The sequence below is a fragment of the Phacochoerus africanus genome, chromosome 7, assembly GCF_016906955.1.
Source record: "Phacochoerus africanus isolate WHEZ1 chromosome 7, ROS_Pafr_v1, whole genome shotgun sequence".
Lineage (NCBI taxonomy): Eukaryota > Metazoa > Chordata > Mammalia > Artiodactyla > Suidae > Phacochoerus > Phacochoerus africanus.
In genome coordinates this window covers 24925163-24946679 of record NC_062550.1, presented here as the reverse complement: position 1 = coordinate 24946679, position 21517 = coordinate 24925163, and the positions used below count along the sequence as shown (strand labels likewise).

The window sequence follows — 21517 nt, the reverse complement described above, 5'->3', positions numbered from 1 at the left end:
GCCCTTTGAATATTTTTTCCTTTGCCAGAGGGCACAAGTTTTGTCAGTAGAAGGTGCTGGAGAGACATGGCAGGAGAAAAGCCTTCTGGCAACTCTGATGTGCTCCCTCTGCAGGCTGCTGCAATGCATGGCTTCTCCAGTGCATGGTAACCAGAAGCCAACAGCTCTCCATGGTAACCACCCTTTCAGGAAATTTTGTAGTGAAAGGTGAGACATCTTCCCATGAGCAGCTTTCCCTGCTGCCTCATAGGGCAGATTTCCAGCAAGTCCTGCGGGTGTGGCACCACCAGCCCCTTGTCTGTTATCAGCATGTTAAACTTCTCTTGTTTAACATACTCTGTGGGTTTTCTTTCCTAGCTGAACTCAGACTGATGCAGTCACCCATATATTAGAACCATCAGGCAAGGACCTTAAGGCAAGTCTTATAACAACACTGAAGGAAATAAAGAGAAACATGCTCATAATAAATGGGAAATTTAAAAATATCAGAAGAGTAGAAACCAGTAAAAAAAAAAAAAAAAAAAGAACCAAATGAAAATTCTAGAACTGAAAAATATAACATTCGAAATTTGAAAATCACTGAATAAACATAACAGCAGTTTGGAGATAGGAAAAAGTCAGTGAACTTGAAGACAGATCAATACAAAAATGAACTAATTTGTAGAATATAGAGTGAAAAGAAGATTGAAAAATGCGAACAGAACTCCAGAACCTTCTCATATCAGAAATCTAATATAAATAAGTATAATTGGAGTCACAGAAAGAGAGGAAAGAGAACATGGGGCAGAAAACTCTGTGAAGAAATAATGGTCAAAGAATTCCTGAACTTGTTGCAAGTTTTCAGATACAAGAGGCTCACTAACTGTTGGTGGAAGTGAAAATTAGTGTAGCCATGGTAAAAAACATTATGGAGTTTCCTTAAAAAAAACTTAAAATAGGGAGTTTCCATCATGGCTCAGCAGAAACAAATTTGACTAGCATCCATGAGGACACAGATTTGATCCCTGGCCTCGCTCAGTGGGTTAAGGATCCAGTGTTGCCGTGAGCTGTAGTGTAGCTGCAGACACAGCTGGGATCTGGCATTGCTGAGGCTGTGGTGTAGGCCGGCAGCTACAACTCCAATTGGACCCCTAGCCTAGGAATCTCCATATGCCATGGGTACGGTCCTAAAAAGAAAAACAAAAAAACAAAGAACAAAAAAACAACTAAAAATAGAACTACCATATGATCCAGCAATTCCACTCCTGGGTATATATCTGAAAAGATATGTGCACCCCAATATTCATAGCAGCACTGTTTACAATAGCTAAGATATGGAAGCAACCTAAGTGTCATAAAAAGATAAACAACTTTCTCTTTGCCATCAATACAGGACCTTAATATAAATTCATGTATGTGGAATATACCCAGGGCATATGGAAGTTCCCAGGCTAGGGGTTGAATTGGAGCTGCAGCTGCTGGCCTATACCGCAGCAACTCGGATCCTACCCATGTCTGCAACTTACACCACAACTAATGGCAATGGGAGATCCTGAACCCATTGAGTGAGGTCAGGGATCAAACCCATATCCTCAGGAATACCAGGTGGGTTTGTTACTGCTGAGCCACTATGGGAACTCCCATGACCTTAATCTAAACTGAGTTTGGGAGTTCCTGTTGTGGCGCAGCAGAAACAAATCTGATTAGGAACCATGAGGTTTCAGGTTCAATCCCTGGCCTCGCTCAGTTGGTTAAGGTTCCGGTGTTGCCGTGAACTGTGGTGTGGGTTGCAGATGCGGCTGGGATCTGATGTTGCATTGGCTGTGGCGTAGGCTGGCAGCTGTAACTCCAATTTGACCCCTAGGATGGGAACCTCCATGTGCCACAGGTGCAGACCTAGAAAAAATAAAAAATAAAAAAATAAAAAAACTGAGTTTGGTTTCACATGCTTGTCAGCTTCCCAACCTCGTTACCCTTGCCCTTTTCTCTTTCTTCTCTCTTGTTCTCTTTTTGCCACTGGCCGCCACCATTGGCTTCATAGCAGAGGGATGACCTTGCCAATAAGTTCTTTCTGATCTTGGAGTTCCCATCATGGCGAAGTGGTTAACGAATCCGACTAGGAACCATGAGGTTGTGGGTTCGATCCCTGGCCTTGCTCAGTGGGTTAAGGATCCAGTGTTGCCGTGAGCTGTGGTATAGGTTGCAGACTCGGCTCGGATCCCTTGTTGCTGTGGCTCTGGCATAGGCTGGCGGCTACAGCTCCAATTAGACCCGTAGCCTGGGAACCTCCATATGCTGTGTGAGTGGCCCTAAAAAAAAAAAGGAAAAAAGACAAAAAAAAAATCTTTCTGATCTTATTGATCACTATGGCTACTCTGGTTAGTGGCCAACCTTGCTTTGTGGATAATTTTCTACCTGTTCCAGCTTTTGGTTTTGAAAGAGCTCTTTAATCTTTCCTCCCAGTGTGCTTTCACCACATCAATATCTGGCTTCTTTTTTGTTTGTTTTGGCCGCACCTGCTGCATATGGAAGTTCCCAAGCTAGGGGTCGAACATGTGCCACGGCCGTGACAGCACTGGATCCTTAACCTGCTGAGCCACCAGGGAACTCCTGGCTTCTTTTTTGAAAATAGGCAGATAGTTATGTACCATCTCAGTTTTTTTACAATATGGAATCGTCACTCTTGTAATTACACACACAAACACACTAAGGGGTCTTACAAAAATGGGCAACAGGCAAGCACACAAACTTAAGAATGGCTTCTGGATAAAAATTCTGAGAATACTGTCTTCCTTAGGATCGGTGGTCTTTCTCTCTCTCTCTTTTTTATTTTTATTTTTTTTGCAAGAAATATATTTATTAGGATAGAACGCTTGTGAGAGATGCAAGCGGGCAGGCAAGGAGACTCTGTCTCCGTGGTCATTCTCAGCTCTTGTTTCCTATTTCCCTTTTCAGAAATTTCTTTCACAGCTAAGGGGCAGTGCTCATTATGCCAAAACTGCCTGCAGCTCCAACTCCAACTGGAATCGTGCCCTTCTGTCACTTTAAAATCCTTTAGCTCTTTCTCCCTCACTCTGTGCAGGATATGCTTGTCCAGTGTCGATGCTTCCTCCATTGTGTAATTAATGAAGTCCCTAAAAAACAAAAACAGAACTACACTGGGGAACACCCACCATCCTTCTTCAGCCAGTGAGAGGCAAAGGAGGGGATGCAGAGAACCCTCTCCCTAGATGCTTCCCCCCATCAAGGGCAGCCTTCTCACCCCAACAACCTTCTCCACAGTAGCTGGCTTGACAGAAAACAGTGAAATTTGGGTCTTTCCCAAGGTTCCCCTCCCCCATCTGGTTTCTACCCTCTTCAAAAGGGGAAGTCAGTGCCAAACTCTGTCCCTTGCCAAGCCCCTAACAAACACTTTTGCCAACACTAAAGCGAGCCAAACATAGATTTTCCAGGCTATGCTAGTCCCCAAACATTAGGGTAGATCTGTTTCCTGGGGTCATAGAATTTAGACAGGAGGCCAAAGTTCTCCCTCACATCCCAATTTGCTTGAGAAAAGCAATAAAGCTCAGTTTGGGTTTTTGGTTGTTTTTTTTTCCCCCCACCAGGCCTGTGGCTCGTGGAAGTTTCCAGTCCAGGGATGGAAACGGCACCCCAGCAGGGACCTGAGCCCCTTCAGTAACAACACCAGATGCTTAACCTGCTGCATCACAAGGGAACTCTGATCAGTTTGGTTTTTGTTAAGTAAAAGGATTTGGGGATGGAAATGTGGGGGTTTGTTTTGTTTTGTGTTTTTCTTTTTTTGGCCACACCTGCAGCATGTGGAAGTTCCTGGGCCAGGGACTGAACTCACGCCACAGCAGCAACACGAGCCGCTGCACTGATCCTTTACCCACTGAGCAACCAGGGAACTCTGGAAATTTAAAACTGGATTGTGATGATGGTTGCACAACTATAAATATAAGAAGAGTCACTGAGTTTTTTTAAAAAAAGGAAAGAAAGGAAAAAAAAAGGCGGGAAATGTTGTTCCCAGAAAGGCGCAAAAATCCTTTGTGTTACCATCATTTCCCTATCATCCCAGATGCTAAAAGAACAGTTAAACTCCTTATTCCTCTACTCCTCTCCTTCATCCAGAGGCTAGATGTTATCTCTCTCTCTTTTTTTTCTTTTTTTCTTTTTTTAATCTTTTCTAGGGCCACACTCACGGCATATGGAGGTTCCCAGGCTAGGGGTCTAATCAGAGCTGTAGGCACCGGCCTACACCAGAGCCAGAGCAATGCGGGATCCGAGCTGCGTCTGCGAACTACACCACAGCTCACAGCAACGCTGGATCCTTAACCCACTGAGCGAGGCCAGGGATCGAACCCTCAACCTCATGGTTCCTAGTCATGTTTGTTAACCACTGCGCCACCGAGGGAACTCCAAGACATTATCTCTTCATGCATCCCTTCAGCACTGTGCCAGGTAATGGCGCCATCGGCAGAAGCCTCCAGCATCTCCAGGGTCGTTCTATGGGATAACACCTTTGTCTGAATTGGAGAAGGGGAGCAGAACTTGGTCTTCCCTTGGAAGTTCCTGTTGTGGCTCAGCGGTTAATGAACCTGACTAGTATACATGAGGATGCGTGTTCCATCCCTGGCCTGGCTCAGGAGGTTCAGGATCCGGCGTGCCTTGAGCTGTGGTGTAGGTTGCAGACGTACATGGCTTGGATTTGGCATTGCTGTGGCTGTGGCATAGGCTGGCAGCTGCAGCTCCTATTGTACCCCTAGCCTGGGAACCTCTATATGCCATGAGTGTGGCCCTAAAAAGCCAAAACAAAAAACTTGGTCTCCCCAGCACTGTGACAGGATCTGAAGAACCTAAGGATTTGAGTCTGATGTCCTCTCAACCAAGCCAGTTCCAGTCCCAGATCGCGTGCGCGTTCAAGGAGCACTGGGTGGGAGGGAATGCCAACAAGTGTTTGTAATAGGGATTGAGGAAATTTGGGACATCCTGGGAACAGATTATGCTGGCCCAGGCCTGAGCCATCCCCAAACCCCTCCCACATCCTGGTTACTAACTCGTTCCAGCTGTGCACAATCCTGGCCACTAGTCCTATCTGGCTTCTAGGAACTCATGACTAATGAAAGGAGTGTGTGTGTGTTGGGGGGTCCTCTTAAAAACAGAGGTTTCCAAGGTAACAGCTTGGCGGCTTGAACTCCATCCCATTCTACCAGGGTGAGTTCCCTCTCTCCTGACTCCCTCTGGGCTCTGAAGGGAAAACAGGCCAGAGGCTAAGACCGCATTTCTCCTGCATTTCTCTAGGTCAGGAGCAGGGTCTAGGCTACTTCTAACTTGGCTACACCTTTCATTTTCTCACCTCTGATTTCCTGCTTCAGGCCCCAGACTTGCCCTTTCTATTTTAGGATGACTAGCCCCCCAGGCCACCCCATTCAGGCCACCCCATTCACTCATTCAGGATGGCTGTCAGAGGAGGGTGGGAGATGGTTTAGAGATCAGCTTCTCCTGAACTTAGAGACCTCCTACCAACCTTTGCCTTCCACCCACAGCCCCACAGACCCAGATCATCAGAAAGTACTCACAGTGGAGCTCCCACTGTGGTGTACCAGGATTGGTGATTGGGAGTGCTGGGATGCAGGTTTGATCCCCGGCCTGGCAAGCGGGTTAAGGATCTGATCGCTGGCCCAGGAGCTCTATATGCTGCAGGGCAGCCAAAAATGAAAAAACAAAAACAAAAATAAACAAACATAACTCTCAGAGTCTTACCTGCTCCCTACTGCTACTGTTAAAATCTTAAATTTTTTTCATTTTTTAAGGCCACTCCCATGGCACATGGACGTTAACAAAGCCAGGGATTGAATCTGAGCTGTGGCTGCGAACTACACCTGATCCCTTAACCCACTGAAATGGGCCAGGGATCAATCCCTTGCCTCCTCAGTGACCCAAGCCACCAGATCAGGAACTCCAGAAATATATATTATTATTATTATTATTATTATTAATATTTTGGCTGCATTCTTGGCATGTGGAAGTTCCCAGGCCAGGGATGGAACCTGACCCACAGCTGTGATATCACTGGATCCTTTTAACCCACTGCGTTGCAAGGGAACTCCTAAAATATTTTAATTAAGAATATTTCTATACAAACCGTTCTGTCACAATGTGTGAGCAGAGAGGGAAACCAGTTTGCAGGGAGTAAGCCAGCCAAAGAACCCAGGAGTTCTTTCTCTCGGACTCATGTTCTCTTTCTGGGGCAGACAGACCACATGTCCTAACCCTTCACACACATTCCCATATCTCCCCCAGTGAGAGATGACAAATTCAGAGGAAAAAAGAGCTGGGTCAGCCCGGCTCAGGGGGGCTGTCGGAAGGGGTGGTCATGATGCCGTTATGGGAACAGTTAGTCATGCAGTCTTGCATACATGCCCGGCCTGCAGCTCCTGGCTCAAGGGGTTTGTTTGGGTTCCTGCGGCAACTCTTCGGAGACGGCAAAGATCAGAGCTTGAGTCTGAGGCTCTGCTGCTTCCTTAGCTCTGTGACCTGAAGCAACCTATTAGAGACTCAGTTTCCTTTTCTGGAGAAGGTGAGAACGCCAGCCCACAGGGATGTTGTTGCAGAGATTTAAACGAAATTAGTTATTTGGCAGATTTTACTGTTTCACTCTGATCTCTCCTTGGCTCCTTAGGATCTAAAAGTGGCTCCGGAGTTCCCACTGTGGGCTATGACGCAGTGGGTTAAGAATCCAACTGTAGCAGCTCTGGTCCCTGCAGAGATGCAGGTTGGATCCTCAGCCCAGTGTTGTGGGTTAAGGATTTGGTGTGGCCACAGCTGCGGCTCAGATTCGATCCCTGGCCTGGGAACTTCCATGTGCCACCGAGAGTGTGGCCAAAAAAAATAAATAAATAAAAGGTGGTTCCATCCCTCCGGGACTTCCAAGGCCAGAAGTGCCCACCCTTTACCTTTCTTTTTGCCTTTTTAGGGATACACCCACGGCATATGGGGGTTCCCAGGCTAGGGGTCCAATCGGAGCTACAGCTGCCAGCCTACGCCAGAGCCACAGCAACGCCAGATCCGAGCTGCACCTGCAACCTACACCACAGCTCAAGGCAACTGGATCCTTAACCCACTGAGCGAGGCCAGAGATTGAAGCTGCAACCTCATGGATACTAGTTAGGTTCGTTACTGCTGAGCCACAACAGGAACTCCGACACCATTTACCTTTTATAATAACCATCATCTCTGTCACGAACACACCAACACACACTCCTTAGCTTTCCTTCCTCTCCCTCCTCCCTTTATTTTTTGCTACGTGAGGTGCCTAAGGGGAGGGAATAACTTGCCATCATTGGTCTTACTCTACTCCTTTCTCTCTCCCCACATCCACCTCCGCTCCTGTCCCTCCCCACCATCCTCTCAGGCCACTTCCCACCATTTTCTCTTCCATCCCACCCGCAGTCTTCAGGGGCTGAGGCTGGGCTGGCAGAGCTGGAGCTCAACTCAGAGCCACAGACAGTTTCAAGGAAATGTATCACAGTGTTACTAGTCATTCTCTCCGGGTAGAATTTACTGGTGGTTTTCATTTTCTTCTTTGCTTATTTTGGTATTTTCCAAATTTACTACAACAAGCACATGGATACCTTTAATTCAGGGGGAAAAAAAGAGACAGAAGACATTAATCAGGAAAAAAACATATAATTTTCAATTGGTCCATGTCCTGTTCACAGAAGAAGAGGGATTGAGGGGTGCAGGGGTGGAAAGAGGAAGAGAAAGGCAGGTCTGAGAAAAGCCCTGCAGGGGGCTGAATGGAGCGGGTTGCTTCATTTCCTGGGGGCATCAGCTACTCATCAGTCACTCAGCAGACAGAGGCTCTGTCCTTCCTTGTCTGTCACTGGCCATTTGGGGACTTAGTCACTTGATTGTTACCCAGTTGAGAGCTGAGTGGGTCGAGGACCAGCATCACTGAGGGCAGTGATATGAGTAAGGAGGATCCCCCACCTTGACCCTGAACCCTGGGGTGTGAAGGGTTCCCCTGTGGCCTGCCAGCCTTTCAGTCTTCGGTGTGGGGAGGGCTCAGAACTGAGGTCCTACTAAGAGCATGAGTTCAGTAACCTTTCCCCGACCTTCCTATCCCTCCTTCCTTGTGCATTTGGATGGTATGTAAATATTGTGTGATGCACAAATGATGATGGTGATGTCTGTGGCTCCTGACCACTCAGAGAACAAAGCTCTAAAAGTCAGTGTGGTGCATGGAAAGAGCACGGGTTACAGAGTCAGCAGAGGGACTCCAAATCCTTAGGCAAGTTTCCCTCTCTGGACTCCTTTCCTCTCATGAAAAAATGGCCAGAATAATTCCTCCCTCATCGGAGTATAGTGAGAATGAAATGATATATAAATTGCCTAACACAGCAGACTACAACAACAACAACAACAAATAAAAGAAATAGATAAAAACGCAAATAAATAAATAGGTAAAAAATAAAGGAAAAAAATAGAAAAAAAATTGCCTAACACAAACAGGGTTTTTTGGATTTTTTTTTTAATTTTTTTTTTATGGCTGCTCCCAAGGCACATGGAAGTTCCTGGGCCAGGGACTGACTCTGAGCCACGGCTGCGATCTGCACCACAGCTGCCTCAGTGCTGTCCCCTTTAACCTACTGTACCAGGTTGGGGACTGAATCCGTATTTCCGCAGCGACCTGAGCCGCTACAGTCAGGTTCTTAACCCACTGTGAACTCAGAGTAGGGTTGGGGGTGGGGGTTAATGTAAAAATTTCTCTTCTTTTTAAAATAGCATCCATGATCCTCCCAGGCACTCTCCCACCTGATCATTCATTTGACAAAGCACCACCTATAGCATTGAGCTAGGCTGGGGTAGGCTCAGAGGTGAACGAAGTGGAGCCTCAGAACCTCTCTCTGAGCACAGCTGGCTTTTCTCAGCTTAGCTATCCCTGTTCCTCGGGACTCAATTACTCCATCCAACTTGCAGCCCAGACCAAAGCCTGCCTACTCTGCGAATCTTCCCACTGCCCTGTGACCCTCAGGGAGGGGCACCTCCTGCCTGGCATCCTCATTTCAGCTACTTGGGTTGGCTTCACCCAGTCTGTAAGCTCCCTTTGGGCAGGCTCTGGCCCTTTACTTCTTCATGCCCTTGTTAACCCCCACCCCCACTCACACATTCCACATTTAATAAATGCTTGAAATAATGACTTTTTATTAAAGCAGACACAAGTAGGCTTCAAGAGCCTTTCAATTCCCAACTTAGTCTTGGATGCAAAGAAATTGAGATCTCATCCTTCTTACTTTTGCCTGACACCCAACTACCTAAGCAGCTTGCTTCCTACCTCTTAGTTTTGGGGGTTTTTGTTGTTGTTGTTGTTTGTTTGTTTTCCTATCCTTGAGCAGAGAGACACAAAGGTTGCAGATGCGGGATTTGCTGCCCCAGGGTACCTGAAGCACAGGAATGTCCGGCTTCAGGGGATGGCCATGGTCCCTATCCCTAGTCTTCTGCAGAGATTCTGCTTCTATTCCTACCAGGCTGCCCACCCCCAGGACAATAGAAAAAGTCTTTCCATCTCCAACAGAGGACCCTGGGGGAGTGGGTTGGTGGCTCTTCTTGACCTCTGCTCTCCGGCAGGGCAGGGGTTAATGGTGAATTGCAACACTTCTCTGGGCTGAGTCACCTCCTACTGCCACGCCCCCCCAATTCCTCTGAAGTTTTATAAAGAGGACCAGAGACTGGAGAGTGAAAAGAACTGGGGGTAAGAACCCCCCCACCTAGCCCTGCTCCCCCAGGCTCCCCGAAATCTCAGGGCAGAGGCACAGACGGCCTCTGGAACTCTTGCCCGGTGGGACCATGAACTGGCAGCAGCTGTGGCTGGGCTTCCTACTCCCCATGACAGTCTCAGGCCAGGCCCCGGGGCCTGGAGAGAAGGAGGCAGCAGTGGTGAGTCCCCTGGGAAAGTCAGACCCAGGCTGGGGGAGGGAATGAAGGAACTGCTCCATAGTCCCATCGAAGCCTCCCTTCTGACCTACAACTGCCTGCCCTTCCCTTCCTTCCTCTATTCCATGCTCTCCACCCTACCCATCTCCCACTCCTTCCCCTTGTTCCTGCCCTAAGGTGCTTTTCCTTTCTGTCCCCTCCTATCTTTATGGGCTGTTAGGTCGCTTAGAAGCTATACCCAGAGACTAACCCCCTTTCTATCCTGCTGACCCCTATACCCAGAGACTAACCCCCTTTCTATCCTGCTGACCCCTACCCTCGTCATAGGAGTATTTGTTGCAATACGGGTATCTGCAGAAACCTCTAGAAGGATCTGATGACTTCAGGCCAGAAGATATCATGGAGGCTCTGAGGTGAGAGGTCATAAGGCTCATGACTCAGGGTCAAGGTTTCAAGGTCTTTGTTCTCTCTTCTCATCCCTTCTACTCCCCAGGCCCCACCTCTGCCTGACCCAGGACCATGTCAGGGATCTAGGGAATGGGTGGCTATTACTGTTAGGGTGGCGGGACCTGGGTGAGATGGGGACTCCAAGATGTGGGGCACAGTCACTGAATCTTCCTAGGCCCCAAGTTCTCCTTTGTACATCCCAGATTGTATCCAAAATACTAATATGTAGTCAAATCCCACATGAAGTATAATTTATATGTAAACTGTGAGTTGAGTTGACTTAAAGTTGAGTTGACATGATATTGCCTTTTGTAGACATTTAATTTAGCATTTCTTTTTTTCTTTTTTCTTTCTTTTCTTTTTTTTTTTTTTGCCTTTTCTAGGGCTGCTCCCATGGAATATGGAGGTTCCCAGGCTAGGGGTCTAATCAGAACTGTGGCCGCCGGCCTATGCCAGAGCCACAGCAACTTGGGATCTGAGCTGAGTCTTCTACCTACACCACAGCTCATGGCAACACCGGATCCTTAACCCACAGAGCAAGGGCAGGGACCGAACCTGCAACCTCATGGTTCCTAGTCGGATTCGTTAACCACTGCGCCACGACGGGAACTCCAGCATTTATTTATTTCTATTTTGAAGTTCTCTTTTTTTTGGATCGAATGAGTCATTACTCCATTATTCTTTCTGCTCTCAGACATGTTCCCAGTCCATCAAAAAGCCACAGTACTTGCAGTGCCTGATGGATGAATTGCCACAGAGCAGACTGAACTGGGAGGGGTGGGTCCAGCCAGGAGGGGAGAAGGCTGTGGGTGGACAGGCCCTCAGGTGGGAGCAGTGGTGGGAGAGTCTCCAGAGCAGGGTGTGGGATACTTCCCCAGAGTGGGAGAAGGTTAGAAATTGCAGGAGAGGAGTTCCCGTCATGGCGCAGTGGTTAACGAATCCGACTAGGAACCATGAGGTTGCAGGTTCGATCCCTGCCCTTGCTCTGTGGGTTGACAATCCGGCATTGCCATGAGCTGTGGTGTAGGTTGCAGACATGGCTCAGATCCTGCGTTGCTGTGGCTCTGGCATAGGCTGGCAGCTACAGTTCCAATTAGACCCCTAGCCTGGGAACCTCCATATGCTGCAGGAGTGGCCCAAGAAATGGCAAAAAGACAAAAAAAAAAAAAAGAAATTGCAGGAGGGGAAAAAGGCTACACCTTCAGGGAATCTTACCCAAATAAGAGACTGGACACGGGGAGGTGCAGTTGGAGTATTGCCTTTTCTGCAGCACGGAAGAGAAAGGCTCAATTATGAGAAGTGGATCCTGCAGTGATCCCTTTACCTTCAGAGCTTTTGTGTCATTCTCAGCCACCACCTTGGGTAGCTGGGGTCCAAAGAGCTATCCCTAGTTCCCAGTCATTCTAGGGTCCCCTGCTCTGCTGGCCCCAACCCTCTCCTTCTTTTCAGAGCTTTTCAGGAAGCATCTGAGCTGCCAGTGTCAGGTCAACTGGATGATGCCACAAGGGTCCGTATGAGGCAGCCCCGTTGTGGCCTCGAGGATCCCTTCAACCAGAAGACCCTTAAATACTTGCTGCTGGGTGAGGACTGAGTCTGGGAAAGGGAGGGAAAGGAAGGGATGGCATGACTCTGGAGCACAGATGGTATTGGGACAGCCTGGACCAGCTCACTGTGGAATGGATGGTCATATGGTAATTAACAGACCATCATTTGCCTGGAGAGGTTGTTAAACAGCTTTGCTGAGTGAGTGCCCAGATCAGAGGCGCTCTCCAGGGCTGGCAGAAGTATTTGTGTTTTTAATCTATTTTCTGGTCCAATAACCAGGCCGCTGGAGAAAGAAGCACCTGACCTTCCGCATCTTGAACCTGCCCTCCACCCTCCCACCCTATGTAGCCCGGGCAGCCCTGCTTCAAGCCTTCCAGTACTGGAGCAATGTGGCTCCCTTGACTTTCCGGGAGGTGAAGGCTGGCTGGGCTGACATCCGCCTCTCCTTCCATGGCCGCCAAAGCCCATACTGCTCCAATAACTTTGATGGGCCTGGTAGGTACCAACTCTTGGCTCCCTCCTCACGGACCTCTGTCCCCTCAAGTCAGTGACTCTGGATCCTTAATGTTCAGGCTACCACCCATGCTCAACGGCACCCTACACTCGAACTATCTTCTAACATTTTGGGGGGAGCAGGATATCACCCCCCTGGGACCTTATCAAGCCTCTTCTTTGAAGCTTAGACCTTCTTCCTTGGTTTAAGCTCCTCTGCTCAAGACATACCTCAGAGAGGATAGAGTGGCTGCGATGTAAAGGGAGAGAGCAATGGGCATCCCTCAGAGAACTGGGTGATGACAGGGGACTCTGAAAGGAGAGAGAGGCATCCAAGACTGACTATTCATGGGGGAATTTTAAGGGAATGGAGTAACTAGAGTTTATAACTGGCAGGGGATGCTGCAGCCTAGGAGACTCTGACCGCCTTCCTCTCTCCCTTTGCCTTTGTCCAGGGAGGGTCCTGGCCCATGCTGACATCCCAGAGCTGGGCAGTGTGCACTTTGATGAAGATGAGCTCTGGACTGAGAGGTCCTACCGAGGGGTGAACCTGCGCATCATTGCAGCCCACGAACTGGGCCACGCCCTGGGTCTTGGGCACTCCCGATACACCCAGGCCCTCATGGCCCCTGTCTACGCCGGCTACCGACCCCACTTCAAGCTGCATCCAGATGATGTGGCCGGGATCCAGGCTCTCTATGGTCAGTCCTCTCTCCTAGTGATCATGAGGGTCAGTCTGACCAGCACCTCTTCGGGCTTGAAAAGACAGGTCTAATCTCCATGGAGGGAAATGAATGGCCTGGCCTCTTTCTCTTCCTTTTGCCCAGTTATGCAGACTTCTTCATTTTCAGAAGCTGTTTTTCTGACACTTCCAGGACTAATCTTCTTTTCTGATCTCTCTTCCCCTCACACCCATTCTTGGGGATGAAGAATGAACATTCCAGCAACCCCCTTCTCCCTTTCCAGTGCTTCTCAAAACTAACATGTGCCTCCTGCTGGTATCAATATGATCTTGCCTCCCATCAAGGGAAGCTCTCAAGGACGGCCTTTTCCTCTCTGTGTGGGGCCTCTGAACTAGACAGTGGAGGAGTGGAGAGACCATTGCTCTGAGTTCTCTCCATGAGCAGCTTTATGTGACCTTGCAGGCAAGAAGATCCCAGAAATGGAGGATGAGGAAGAAGAGACAGAGCTCCCTACTGTACCCCCGGTGCCCACACAACCCCCTCCCATGCCAGACCCCTGCAGCGGTGAATTGGATGCCATTATGCTGGGTAAGACCCTGCCCCTCCAGGTTATAGGCAGGCAGTGGGGGCGGCCTGGACAAATGGGGATGACATGGACCTCAGCATGAGCAGTGGCGCTTAGACACCAGGCAGGGGTTAGTGGCCACAGAAGGAGGCACAGGGCATGGAGAGGGAGGGTTCAAAGACAAATTAAAGGTGGGTCAGGCAGGTATTTATGTCGGTGGCCACCCTATGAGGGCCACTAAAACACATCTGGAAATATAGCAAGATGGAGAAAACTATCTTAACGGTAATGTCAATTAGAGAGGGTATTACACCTGCATGGAAGTACAACTTGAAAGCCATTTAGCATAGAAGATGAGATTCCTGTATGGAAGTTCCCAGGCCAGGGATCAAACCTCAAGCCACAGCAGTGACCCAAGCAGCTGGCCCAAACTAACAACCTTAACCTTAACCCTCTGCACCACAAGAGAACTCCTGCAGGGCTTTTGTTTCATTGAGTGGACCAGAGAAGCTAAATTGCCATGAACTGCAAAGGAGAGGCTGAAGTCTGGGTCCTCCTTCTCTGCCCTCAGTCTTCTCCTTGAATTAAAGTTGAATGAATTTTTGAGGACTCTATCTATTGGAGGAGGGCAAAAGTTCAGCCTGCCTGAGATACCCACGAATCTTCATTTGATCCCTGTCTTTTTGACTTGTCAACATGCCTGTGCTCTCAGGGCCCCGCGGGAAGACCTACGCCTTCAAGGGAAACTACGTGTGGACCGTGACAGATTCAGGGCTGGGTCCCTTGTTCCAAGTGTCTGCCCTTTGGGAGGGGCTCCCAGGAAACCTGGATGCTGCTGTCTACTCTCCTCGGACACAATGGATTCACTTCTTTAAGGGTAACAGAACTAGTTTACAGTGTGTTACCTAAGGAGAGCCTTCCATCAGAGAAGCCATAAAAGGGAGGGAAGAATGAGAAGTTTCTGAGAGGGTGGAAAGGAGGGAACTAAAAGCTATCACTTGAGGAGCTCCCGCTGTGGCACAATGGGATCGATAGTGTCTTGAGAGCACTGGGACGCGGGTTTGACCCCCAGCCAGCACGGTGGGGTAAAGATCCGGAGACCACAGCTCAGATCTGATCTCTGGTCGAGAAGCTCCATTTGCCACGGGGTGGCCAAAAATGAAAAAAGAAAAAAAAAGCTATCACTGGAGGACAGAGGTGACTTGTTCTTTCCTCACACACTCTCAGGAGACAAGGTGTGGCGCTACGTTAATTTCAAGATGTCTCCGGGCTTCCCCAAGAGGCTGAATAGGGTAGAACCCAACCTGGATGCAGCTCTTTACTGGCCTCTCAACCAAAAGGTGTTCCTCTTTAAGGTATAAAGTTCAAGGCAAGGCAAATCCCTTCTCAGGAGGATGGTCTACTTCACACCGAGAAGCAAAGACTTGCTCTTGAAGGGAGTTCTTCTACAGCTGCAGTGGGTTGAGGGTAAACCTCTTGGGGGGGAGGTTCCCTAAGCTCTCTCTCCTCACCATCCTCTTTTCCCTGCCCATCCCATACCTAGGGCTCTGGATACTGGCAATGGGACGAGCTGGCCCAAATGGACTTTAGCAGCTACCCCAAACCAATCAAGAGGTTGTTTACCGGAGTGCCAGACCAGCCCTCAGCTGCTATGAGTTGGCGGGATGGCCGTGTCTACTTCTTCAAAGGGAAACAGTACTGGCGTCTCAATCGGCAGCTTCGAGTAGAGAAAGGTTATCCCAGAGATATCGCCCACAACTGGATGCACTGTCACCCCCAGAACTCAGATCCCACGCCGTTGGATGGGGATACTTCTTCCTCAGCCACAGAAACAACCTTGGATACCACATCCTTGGCCACGGATATCCTGTTGAACACTGACAGCTCACCCAGAGATGCAATCTTGGACATTATCCCCTCAGCCACAGTCTCCACCACCCACTCATTCCCTGGTAATGTCACCCTCACAGAGGCCTAAGACCTCAGTCAAATGTCTCCTGCAGGAGGAGCACTGAACCAGAGATCTCAGGCCTCTAAATGTCCCAGCTTCAGTTCCCTCTCCCCTGTCCTCTTTCCCTCCTGGGCAGTGACTCTAACTCTGGGACAGCCCCCAATTCCTTCCATTTCTTCCCCACACTGGATAACATTTCCAACTGTGTTATCTACTCTCTGGAGGACACTGGTAGAGGAAAGGCATCCATCAGGCCTTTGGCTGACAGGAGGCAACAGCTGGGAATGCCTGGGTCCTGTTCGTCCTAGATAAAGAGCAAGAAAACAGCATGGCCAGTAAAATGGGCAAGGGCTTTGGAATCCTTGAGAATCACATTTACTTGCTTAGCACCCTGGGCAAGTTAATTAACGTCGTTGAGCCTCGGATTTCCCAAAAGCAAAATAAGGTTAATACCAATCCTGCAGGGTTATTGCATTAAATGAAATGCTGTATGTGAAGTGTTTGGCACATTTGTGCTTAATAAAGGTTAAGTTCATGTTCATTAGAGAGTACTGAACAGCTCTTCTTCTGGCTGTGTGTGTGCAGCTCCTACTGTAGTCTGGTAAGGGTACACTCGTCAGATCTTTAAGGGACAGGGGACTTGTCAGTAGGGCCAGCTCTTTGTTTTGCAGTGCAAAGAAAAGAAAGGAGCAGCAACAGTAGAGGCCAAACCCCCTGGTTCGGTGTTCAATGCTATTTTATTCACATGGTCCCACATTCCTCCTCCCTCCCAAAATAACCTTGCTGCCCAGCAGAACCAGAGGACAGACTTTGGGCAGGAGAATGGGGGTGGGGGGAGGCGGAGAATTAAAATGGGTTAGTGGCTAGGACAACAATCTGGTTAAGGAGATTATCATCACCTACAATGAGAGTCAGAGAAGGCACTTGTTTCCCACACAGCCCTGAAGACCAGGCTCCTTTGGGCAAAAGGGCAAGACTGGCACATGGGCCAATGCTCTCTCTCTGGAGCAAGAAGCCAGCTTTAGGGGCAGGTGGGTGCTGAGCCAGGCACTGCCCTGGGGTCTTCCCCACATTAAGAAGGAAGAAAAGGGGGAGTTCCTGTTGTGGCTCAGCGGGTTACAAACCCGACTAGTATCCATGAGGATGTGGGGTCCATCCCTGGCCTCGCTCAGTGGGTTAAGGACCCACCGTGGCCGTGAGCTGTGGTATAGGCCAGCAGCTGCAGCTCTGATTAGACCCCTAGCCTGGAAACTTCAATATGCTGCAGGTGTGGCCCCCCCAAAAAAAGGGAAGCACCATGGAGGACAGTCAGTACCACCAACTGAGGTAGGAGAAGGGGGCTTGAGCCTATGAGGTCCAGAGGGAAAGGCTAACCAGGAAGCCAACCGCCTGGGGATTAAGGGATCCTGGAACTCCTCTGCTGCCCTTCTCCCCAGCAAAAAGCTTAGGAGGCTTCTTGATTTTCTATAGGTCCTACAAAAACAAACACCTTATTTTACTGTTGCGAGGCACACTGATGTGGGTGTACAGAAGGCTATTTGGGTAACAGCCCTCCTTGGTTTGCTTTGGAGGGAATTAGGGAGTCAGTACCTTAGGGACCCGGGCACCTCTATTACTGGACAGAGGTAGGTACTCATACTTCCATTCCTCTCCCTTCCCACAGATTCCTCTCTATCTGTCCCTGAAACATATCCCTAGAGAGCTGGTCTGGGTTGGAGCACAGATTCCATCCCCAAGTCCAAGAGGTGGGGAAATTTGTGTGGGGGTCTTATGCCCTCAGGCCCTGCCCACCTAGTGTTCCCAGGTCCTTGGTGGGGTAAAGGCCATTGGTGGAGGTTTAGGCTCAGGTCCGGGTGGAACCAGGTATGGTGAGGGGTACAGTGGAACCACAGTCAGAATCCAGGTCCAGGACAGTGTGGGGGGCTGTGGCCTGGGTGCCTGGTCCCAGTTGGCGCTCTCGAAGGCTCTGGAGATAACTCTGGAGGGGCACAGGGCAGAGAGAGCGGAAGAAAGGGCCTGGGGCAGAGGCCCTCCCCTCCCACCCTGACCATCCCCATGTGCCCCCTACCAATCCACTCACTGGAGCCAGACTGTCAGCAGGGCTCCGGGCGCTGGCGGGGAGCTGGCGCCGGTAGCTGCCCTCGCAGAGCCCCACACCAGGGGAGGTCCGATGCCACTTGGCTTCTTGCTGACGGATCCGAAGAAGTTGGAGATGCCTTCGCTGTTGGCTCAAGACCACTGCTTGGGAGGGGCAATATGGACTCAGGGAGGCCTCTGTAGACCCAGGAACCCACCCCAAACACTCACACTCTAGAGAAACCCATCTGGTCTCCCTGTTGCGTCTCTGTCAAACCTCCTCTTCTCCCCAGTTATTCTAAAAGAAACTTCTTTGGAATTTTCCTCCTCTTTCCTTCTGGACTTCCCTGAGCTCTTCCTTCCTTCGTCATAGTCCCCAGTAACTTTCTCCTGCTCCCCCTGAAAATTTTTCTCCTCATTTTCACCTAGACCTTTGGTGTCTCCAACTCTTTCTCTCAGTGCCCTTCCCTATTCATTGTAATCACCTCTGCTCTTCACCCTCAAGAGTATTTCCTCCCTTCCCTTCCTCAAGTCTGGGAACCAGGGACAAGAGAAGGCACAGATTGGCTGTGTTCTGTGCCATAGCACTGACTCACCGTTGGCGTGACCTCCATGTTCCTCATTCATGAGCTTCCACTGGGCCAGGGCACCAAGGGCCCCCAGTGCTGGCCAGGTCCCCAGCAAGACCCAGCTATACCAGCAGAGAGGAGGCAAGGCTGGAAGTGCCTGCAAGCGTTGGCCCAGCCGACTGCCCAGTGCCAGCCCCTCCAGGAAGTAGTCAGCACAGGCCACCAGCACCGCAGCACCCAGCAGGGCCGTGCCCAGAACTGTGAATGGACGCGGCCACCGAAGCGTGAACAGGGCTCCCAGCAGTGCCAGCCCCACCAGCCCCCCGGCCGGCACCCAGGCTGAAGGTGGCTGGTAGATGGGCTCAGTGCCCAGCAGAACCCCGGAACCCAGGGTTAGGCCTAGCAGGAGGCCAGTCAGGAAGAGCCCAACACTGCGAACCAGCATGGTGACCAGGCCGCAGAGGAGTCCGATGCCTAGCGCAATGCCAGCGCTCACCTCCAGGCTCAGCTGTGTCTCTAGCACTCGTTCCTTGCGGCACAGCAGGAAGATCACCAGAGCTCCTGACAGCAGGCCGGAGAGAAACATCACTGCCTTGAAGCAGCGGTAGCCTAGGAAGGGAGGCAGGAGGCACTGAGAGGCAGGAAGGTGGACTCTACAGGGATGGCTCTGATGAATGAGAAGGGAGAGGAATGGCTGACCAGAGGGGCAGAAGACAGGAGCAGCACACCCAGGGACCTCAAAGCAAAGGGCAGAAAGGGAGCATCGCAGGGAGGGTGGGGCCTTTTCAGGAACTGTGGGAGGATGGGAGGGCAAATCAAGAAGTAAAATGGATAGGAGGGGAATAAGTATAGAAAAAAGGTTTAGTCTTTCCAGGGATGATAGACAGGAAGAAATCACCAAAGGCTGACTCAGGTTATTGGGGAAGGGTGAAGAAGTCTTAAGCATGCAGGTTAATCTGATAATTGAATTTTAAAGCAGGAGGCAAGTGATAGTTGCCAGGGGTCAGAGCTGGAGGGCATGGGCGTGGCAATGGGAGAAGAGCTGGCAAGAGCAGTGTCAGCCATACTGAAAGTAGGTGTCCCCTGATAGAGGAGTAGAGGTGGCCCTGGAGTAAAGGAGAAAGTTGGCCTCATCCTTGAGGGTGACAGTCTTGGGCAGCTGCCCCCAGAACCCTGGCCCTGCCCTCACCGAAGCAGCAGTAGATGATTCCAAAGCAGCAGCAAAGAGCACACACCAGGGCGGGTGCCAATTCAGGATTGTCCTGGGGTTCCAAGACACATCTTGGGTCTGGAGGCTCTGGAAGTTGTTGATTAAAGGGCCTGGGGTCAGAGGTCATGGCCAGGGGCAGCAAGGCTTCCTCCATGGCCGAAGAGAAGGTGATCACAGATGGGGAGGCCAGTGTCAGCTCCTCTTATCCATCCATGAATGTCTTGAGGGGCCTGGGAAACCTGCAAGGGGGTAGGGGCAGGAACTCAGGTGCTTACAAACCTTGAGGACTCTGTACCTCTCTCTCTTGAAAAAAGGCCAATTTCAGAGAGAGCTTGGCCCTGCTAAACTAAGTGAAGGAATCTATGGGGCTGGGTCGAAGGGAGCCAGATGTCTCTCTATCACCCTCTGAAGCAAGGACTAGAACTAGAACTTAAAATCTTATGCAGGGGGAGTTCCCGTCGTGGCTCAGTGGTTAACGAATCCGACTAGGAACCATGAGGTTTGGGGTTCGCTCCCTGGCCTTGCTCAGTGGGTTAAGGATCCGACGTTGCTGTGAGCTGTGGTGTAGGCTGCAGACGCGGCTCGGATCTGGCGTTGCTGTGGCTGTGGCTGTGGTGTAGGCCGGTGGCTAGAGCTCTGATTTGACCCCTAGCCTGGGAACCTCCATATGCCTCGGGAGCGGCCCAAGAAATGACAAAAAAAAGACAAAAAAAAAATCTTATGCAGGTAATGAGTCTTTGTCCCCTGGTTTTTCAGGGTGGGGTTGGAGTTTCCTAGTCCTTGTGTGTGGAGGGAAAGGCCAGGGGCACTCGGGTGACTAGGGTCTAAAGGCCTAGCAACCAATTCCAGCTGAAGAGAAACTTTGCCCCATTTGCAGCTGGGGCTCAAAATTATCCCATTAGACTGGGAAGGGTGGAGTTAACAAAAGGGGGAGAAGGAGGAGGAAGAGGAGAGAATGAGTCATGGTGAAGGGTCTCCCTCAGCTGCTCTAACCCCAGAGAAGGAAGAGGAGAAAAAAGTAGACACCAAAAAGAGTTTGGGATAAGGAATCAAGTGGAGACAGCAACACGTATTTTGTCAGGGTTTTGAAGCCTCCGCCTCAGGTGGAGATGGAGTTGTTGGGGGAAGGGGCGCCCAGCAACAGTCCAGTTCCTGTGGTCCCTCTTAGACTAGGCAGGCGCCTTGCCCATAGACATCTCGTATTTGCTCCTCCCTTCAGGATACTGGTGGAACTTTCCTACCTTTTCCTTTCCCCTGGTATGTCAGGGCTGCCAGTGGGATTTGAACTCAGTTCCTGAAAGAACACCAAGGAGGGGCTGGCATTGGGGGCACTAAGGGAGGGGGGTAAGGCGGTGCAGGCACTTCCCTTCAGCTGTCTTCTTTTGGTCATGGAAGTTTTAACAGGCAGGAGAGTTGGCTTGGGCAATCCCTAGGGCTCCTCTCCTCAATCCATTTGGAAGTCTGGGGACCCTAAATAAGGAGAGGTTGGGGAGGGGGTGTTAACTACTCACCACCCTGTCAAGGCTGAGGAGAGGAGGGGGTAGATGTGCTTCCCTAGACCCCCAGCTGCATCCCTGCCCGGAGTCTTAGGCGTCGTTTCGGGTGGTTGTTGGGAGTGGGCACCCCCAGGGCCACTCTGTTCGTTGCCCCCTAAACTCTTGCAAGTCGTAGTCCAAGCCCCGTGGGCTAAATGCAGCCAGCTTGGGGGTTGGAGGAAGGGGACAGGGTGTGTGTGTGGGGGGGGGGGGGGCTGACATCACGGGGCGGGCCCCTCCAACTCTTTTCGTTTTGTGTGGGGGGACCCAGTTTGCCTATTGATGTAGGCTGGGACCACAGACCCCGCAACCGTAGGAAGGAAGGGTCTTAGGAGAAACGCAAGAGGTTTGAGAAAAGGTCTCTGAATACTTCAGCGCTGACTCAACAACTCGAAGCTCTCAAACCCTCTACTGGTGTCCCAGCGCCCCCCTACTCCGGCTTGGTTTCTTCCACTTCCCAGAGAATTGGAGTATTGTTTTCTGGAGAACTTGGTCTTCGGGACCCGGGACCCGGGATCCAAGATCGGGG

The 21517-nt window shown here is 50.4% G+C and overlaps 2 protein-coding genes across 4 annotated transcripts; one reads left to right on the top strand and one right to left on the bottom strand.

Moving 5' to 3' along the window:
* The first annotated feature begins 9659 nt into the window (after nt 1-9659).
* On the top strand, nt 9660-16139 carry MMP19 (matrix metallopeptidase 19). Its single transcript, XM_047786860.1, has 9 exons — nt 9660-9918; nt 10243-10328; nt 11812-11942; nt 12187-12402; nt 12855-13100; nt 13545-13670; nt 14360-14524; nt 14875-15002; nt 15191-16139. Exons 1-9 carry the CDS (start codon nt 9829-9831, stop codon nt 15623-15625), a joined length of 1623 nt encoding a protein of 540 aa, XP_047642816.1. The 5' UTR covers nt 9660-9828; the 3' UTR covers nt 15626-16139.
* Nucleotides 16140-16829: 690 nt separating this feature from the next.
* Nucleotides 16830-21184, bottom strand: LOC125130923 (transmembrane protein 198-like). Of its 3 annotated transcripts, XM_047786853.1 has the most exons (5): nt 20965-21184; nt 19433-19692; nt 18271-18852; nt 17679-17836; nt 16830-17576 (listed from the first exon to the last, which is right to left on the bottom strand). In XM_047786853.1, the coding sequence occupies exons 2-5, from the start codon at nt 19605-19607 to the stop codon at nt 17442-17444; spliced, it is 1050 nt and encodes a 349-aa protein (XP_047642809.1). In that variant the 5' UTR covers nt 19608-19692; nt 20965-21184; the 3' UTR covers nt 16830-17441. The 3 variants fall into 3 exon arrangements, with proteins under 3 accessions (XP_047642809.1, XP_047642811.1, XP_047642812.1); XM_047786855.1 differs by lacking the exon at nt 19433-19692; XM_047786856.1 differs by lacking the exon at nt 20965-21184 and having other exon boundaries at nt 19479-19541.
* Nucleotides 21185-21517: the final 333 nt, after the last annotated feature.

Coding starts and splice junctions, on each gene's coding strand:
- MMP19 (XM_047786860.1), top strand. CDS start 9,829: ATGAACTGGCAGCAGCTGTGGCTGGGCTTCCTACTCCCCATGACAGTC. Junction 10,329..11,811: donor GATATCATGGAGGCTCTGAG/GTGAGAGGTCAT, acceptor CCTTCTTTTCAG/AGCTTTTCAGGAAGCATCTG. Junction 12,403..12,854: donor CAATAACTTTGATGGGCCTG/GTAGGTACCAAC, acceptor GCCTTTGTCCAG/GGAGGGTCCTGGCCCATGCT.
- LOC125130923 (XM_047786853.1), bottom strand. CDS start 19,607: ATGGAGGAAGCCTTGCTGCCCCTGGCCATGACCTCTGACCCCAGGCCC. Junction 17,837..18,270: donor ACATGGAGGTCACGCCAACG/GTGAGTCAGTGC, acceptor CCTCCCAAGCAG/TGGTCTTGAGCCAACAGCGA. Junction 17,577..17,678: donor CTGCTGACAGTCTGGCTCCA/GTGAGTGGATTG, acceptor GTGCCCCTCCAG/AGTTATCTCCAGAGCCTTCG.